Raw genomic sequence first — 5,732 nt, 5'->3', positions numbered from 1 at the left:
TATTCATACTTACATTAAGCTTAATTATTTAAAATATGAATTATTACAGTTTTAGATTGTTACAAACTCTATTGTGTAGCTATTAGCCAGTTGCCTAATTCTGATTTTCAGGAAAAGTATGTTTACTTGAGACTTTATTTATAAAAAGGCAGTTTTCTCCCAAAGTTAAGCCTGTGATAACTTCACCCAAATCTCCGGCAGAAACTAGTGCTTAAAATCATTATTCTGATGGTTCTCTTACAGCTTTTCGAACTTTGTGATCACAAAAGCATGTAATTGATAGCATACACAGACCAGTCTCTTCCAGTCACTACCCCAATACTTCTTCATAACCTCATTCTGTCCACTAAAGGACAAAGGCCTCACCATGGAGCTGACAGAACAGCTTAGCTGTTACTTCCAGAGCTTGTTTCCTTTAAACTTTTTATTGCTCTAAACTGCATGGGTAACAGACAAAAGGCTTTTGTACACTAGTGTCCAAAAAACCCATTTGAGACCAAATTTATTTCACAAATAACCCAGTGGTTTCTTACTACAAGAGTACAGAGAAAGTTACTTTTTCTTCCAGTTTAAGACAACTTTCTCCCCAATACTATGTCAACAGTGTTATCAATGGACATTTAAAAGTGTAATGATTATTTTACTTTTAAAACTAGTGTCTCTCCCTTCTAACTCATTTTTCAAAAATTTCTATCCTTAACGACCCACTACAATTGGACACATTATATATTATTAGATGACTAATCTTTGAATGCCCCAAACCAGCAGGTTGGCTATCCACTTGCAAAGACAAAACCAACCAAAAAACAGTATGTAAACTTTTTTTTGCTGGGAAAATGCACACAAATAGTAACATTAGCAACCTGTCCAACTAATCTTGAATTGATTTTAATCAAATTCTCGTTACATACAATGACTAAACAAGTGTAAGAATTAGTAAAAACAGACCTAAATCTTCTTTTTAAATAGTTAGATCAGTTGCTTTGTCCAGGCAAGTTTTCTGAGCTATTCATCTCCCACGCAGAAATAGAAAACTGATCTAATGGTCTCTCTCTCCATGTACCTTTCAAATAAATGCTCTCAGTTTACATGAGTGAATTTCATTTCAACACCTCACTCTGTCTTAGATGTCAACATGCTACCACATTTTAAAACTTGCTATAAAATAGAGTTGACTAGCCTTATTTAGCATACCGCCCCTATCATGGGGAGACAAGATGAGGATTGAAGAGAGTTGCTAAAAACAATAAAGCCATCCCAAGCATTGGTCAGGCTAAGGAGTTTTGACAGGACAAGTTTTTATATGGCAAAGTACTATCTGTGCACTGCTTTCTATTATTTTCTGATTCAGTGAGTCAGAACTTTCTGCCTATCAGCATTTACAATTCTCAAATTAGATCTTTGGCAAAGGCTTAAAAACAAAGACCACCATAAACATTTTTAATTTTAAAGAATTTTAATACAAACTTAATATAAACTATTTCAGTCCCTCTTAACATGTAAGACACTGACTCAAAATACTTTTATACCGTTTTTTCAAGTATTGCACAATATAGGTACAAAATTAATATTTACGATTACATTTTCTTCCATAATATATAGCAAAAATCTTTAAACCTTTAACAGAAAATACATTTTTTTGAAAAAGCAAATATTCGTACATTTTAATTCCACCACTAAAGGAATATCCTGTACACAATTTTTAGAATAGTTGATGTCTGTAAGATGGATATTTTACAATTTCAGTAAAAAAAATACAACATGAAGCTGCTGCTGTCACAGATCACTGTAGTAAAAAGATATAAATGCAATACCATGTCGTAGAAACAATATATATATCCTCTGATATTTTACAAACTTTGTACTAAATTAAATTATACAATTAGAAAAGACCAATAAACCCACTTATTAGTGCCAATTTTTTATTAAAAAAAAATCAGCCATGTCCTTGCTATATCTTAAATACTGTAAGAGGCCATATCTGAGAGTATACTTTAAAATATACAGTCAGTATAAAATAACTTTGTGCTTGGTTGGCAATGAAAAACGATGCATGTTTTATTTTTGTAACCAAGCTTGAATGTATCCTGACTATAAGCTTTAAAAAAAATCTCAAGGAGGTTATTTAAAAAAAAAAAAATCCCCCTTGGGCCCGAGCATTTTAACTGGTACGGTACATCTTTCTCTTTTTTTAGTTAGCCATAACAGGCTGGAATTGCTGGTTAGAATACTGCATGTTATTTAAGCTAAAATTCAAGCCATCCACAAAAGACTTCTCGTTGAGGCCTCCGTAGGCCGCAAACACATCAAAGGCATTACTGTACTGGAGAGGACTGAGGTTAAGGGGGCTGTCGCCTGGGAACATTCCACTGGTACTACTACCTTGACCCTGCATGTTAGGAAAAACAAACTCCTTGGCGTTGGGAGAAAGAGCAGAGGTTTTCTGCTGCAGCGGTGGCGGTGGAGGCGGCGGCGGCCGGGAGGGCTGCTGCTGTGGCTGCAGCGGCTGCTGGCTACCCAGGACCAAGCCCATACAGAGAGTGCACTGAGGAGGAGATGGCTTTCTGCTTCAAGAGGTCATTCACGTTCAAGCCGAGGTTGACAGGAGAAGTGCGTGCAACCTTGCTGCGGCCACTATTCTTCATTTTGGTAGAGCCGAACTTGGTGGCAGCAAAAGTGGCAGTGGTAAAGGTTAAAGGCTGAGTGGACCGGGGCATGAAGGTAGGGCTTACAGCAGCAGAGTGACCAAAGGGAGGCGATGGAGAGCTGGACACAGAGGAGGCTGGGTCACTTATGGGCATAAAAACCTGGGCCTCTGGGTTAAAGCTGTTTTTGATCTCCTTATCCAACTCACATCCATTTTCATTATTATCATCCACATAAAGCACTTTCACTGGTCCCTTTTCACCAATTTGGTAGGAAACCTCAAATGGGTCGATCCAAACACTAAGATCCTGCGGCAGATTGCCACGAACATCATCAATGTCCAAACCACTCTCTTTGGATGCTTGTTCAATCACTGGGTCCACTTTTTCCCCTATGTGTATACATCTAAACCCTGATCCTTTGTATGGCTTTTCAGGATACCAGTGCCCTTCATATTTCTTCTTAAGAAGTCTTTCAAGCTCTTCACCAAAAATGTTGACACGTCTCCTGGGAAGCTTATTGTACAGATATGAAATAATAAAATTTAGTGCTACTTGGATTTCAAGCTGCATAGCTGCTATGCCACAAAATTAGGTTTGTGTTTCAATTCCCCTAGACACACACAAAAGTGTTCAGTTTGTGGCAGAGAAACAAATTTTCATTCAAAGTGCTGGTAGTAGATATCCTTCACGTTGAGCGGTCTTGTTCCTTAAAGGAAAAAAAAAAAAAAAAGCAAACATGTCCAAATAAGATAAATGTAAGTCTCAAAACTTTGTTTTTACCCCCAGATTAATTTCATTTTTGAAAAAGTCTAATAGGCTAGAAAGTCTGAAAAATACAATCAGCACAAAATAAAGGAACATACAATGGAAAATTATTTATTGAAGATCAAAATCTCAAGGGAAAACATAAGATTTACAGTTAAAACAACTAAAAGAAAACTCTTTTACTTTGTTTCTTGTTAAGAGTTCTAAATAGGAAAAATATTTCCAGAATATACAGAGTATTCCTTTTTTTCTTCCCTCAATTCTTACAAAACTATTTACTGGAAACTACTCATTATCCACACATGTATAAGCTAGTTTTAGAAGTTGGTCTTATTCACCGACTGAGAAGTGAATTCTGTATTTTGGCTCATTTTGTATATATACTGCTTAAATCTACTTTATTGTTAAACATTTCGAAATTTGAGAAGAAAATTTTAATTTTCAAAGTACATTACACTAAAATTAAAGGTACTTAAATACTGAATGAATTGCCATCCTAGTGAACGATAATCATGAACCAAATTATTCTATATAGTTGCCGTTTTAAATATACGAAGAGCACAAAATGTAATAACCGAGCTTCCCTGTGCTTTTCTTTTCAATGTGTATTTTTTCTAAATATGAAAATACCTCCTGAGCACCAAGTATAACAAAAGAATTAACTTTAAAATTCTATTGATTATTCTGTTTAAAGGGCAGTGTTTCTGAGTTTTATCCTGATCTTCAAAACCACCTCCCTCCCTCATGAAAGAGACAGCCGGAGAGGCATGTACGATAAGGTCGACCTTTAAACGTTTGCTGGATCAGCACTGGGTGGGGATAAGAAAAGATCAAGGGCAAACAGAAGGTATTTGCAAAGGGGATCTATGTGTACACTGAGGCTGATTTAAAAGGACATTTAAAAATCAGGTTGGTATTAATCTATTTGTTCCATTTTCCACATTCATGGTGACAAAGGGAAAAGAATACCTGGCTGTCGCCAAACTACAAACACTTTCCAAGCCAAAAGCCTGAGTGCTGGCAAAGGCAGCTAATTAAGCCAAACTGCTTGAAGGTGCAGCCAAGCGAAATTCAGGCTCGGCAGAAGGTAGTTTCAAAGCAACGCCTTAAGATAGGAGCGTGAAGAATTACATAAACAGCCAGTTGGGTCTCATTAGATTTCTGCTCGCAGCCCTCGGAGCCCAAGCGCTACAGCAGCAGCAGCAAGAGGAGGAGAAAAAGAGTACAAGTCACCTCCTCCAAGGAGAAGGCGGCCACGAGAAATGGAAAAGCGACCATTCGGGGCCCGGGGGCCCGCGGGGCGTCCGCCGCACCGGGTCAGCCGCTCCCCTCCCCCCGCCGTAACCTGACCCGCCGCTCCCCGCCCCCCCAAGGCTCCTGGGACCCGGCCAGAGCCGGGGGAGCAAGGGTTCCCCCGCACCATTTTCGGGCCCGGAGCCACCGGCCCCGCGGAACCCAGCGTTCCCCTCGAGCTTGCCGCTACTCCCGGGCGTCCCAACCCCCAAATTCGGTCAGCTAGCCTCGAGCCGTCCTTCCCCGGTCACCCTGCCCGGCCGAGCCCGACGCACCGGCGGGCCCCGCCTCCGGTTCCCAGGCGCGCCGGGGCCCCTCGGAGCCTCCTCGGGCCGGGTGTCAGAAGCCGCTCCCCTCCGCGCCCAGGCCGCGACGCCGCGGTCCCAACCCCAGGGGGCCGACACTCGACGCCGCTGCAGCCCCTCCTCCTCCTAACCCCGCCCGCCGCCCCTCAATACTTACGGGCTGCTTCCACCACAGATCCGGCGGCTGGGCGGAGGAGAAGGGGCGGCAGGGCGGGGACACTGGAGGGTCGGCGGCGGCGAGCGGGCCGGTCTGAGTGCACGTCGACGCCGCCGCGCGGAGGTTGCGGAGGACGAGGGCCTGAGGAGCTCGCCCCTTCTGGCTCGGGTGGCGAGGACGGGGTCAGGCGAGCGCGCTCTCTTTTCCACACAGCCCGGTGCCCAGCCCAGCGACCCCGTAATGTGCCCACTCCACACCGGGCCAGAGCCTTGCTCCTTCTGCCGCGGCGCGCGCCCCGCCTCTCGTTTTATATTCTCCTCCCCGCCCCCATTCCCCTCCCGTAGGGGCGCGCGCGCCCGCCCCGCGTCACACAGCTCCAGGCGCCGTCACCATTCCCCGCCCTCCCACCCCGCACCCGGACCCTCTCCGGCTGGCTCCGCCCCTGCCCTGCCCCCGGACGCCATTGGCCAAGTCTTGCCTGCCCATGTCCTGACGGGAGGTGGAGGGCCGGGTGGTCACGGCCACACCCCTCGGACTCCAGGATGGCCAGTGAACCGACGACCT

General features: G+C 43.8%; 1 protein-coding gene across 1 annotated transcript; it reads right to left on the bottom strand.

The window, feature by feature from the left end:
• Window positions 1-1,443: 1,443 nt before the first annotated feature.
• Window positions 1,444-5,476, bottom strand: TOB1 (transducer of ERBB2, 1). The gene is given in 3 exon segments (XM_032498153.1): window positions 1,444-2,521; window positions 2,523-3,354; window positions 5,169-5,476. Coding segments are annotated over 2 exon segments (1,026 nt in total). The 5' UTR covers window positions 3,219-3,354; window positions 5,169-5,476; the 3' UTR covers window positions 1,444-2,191.
• Window positions 5,477-5,732: the final 256 nt, after the last annotated feature.

Source organism: Camelus ferus, chromosome 16 (assembly GCF_009834535.1).
Source record: "Camelus ferus isolate YT-003-E chromosome 16, BCGSAC_Cfer_1.0, whole genome shotgun sequence".
Taxonomy (NCBI): Eukaryota; Metazoa; Chordata; class Mammalia; order Artiodactyla; family Camelidae; genus Camelus; species Camelus ferus.
Note: the sequence above shows the minus strand (reverse complement) of the source record. Positions and strands in the feature narration are given on the sequence as shown.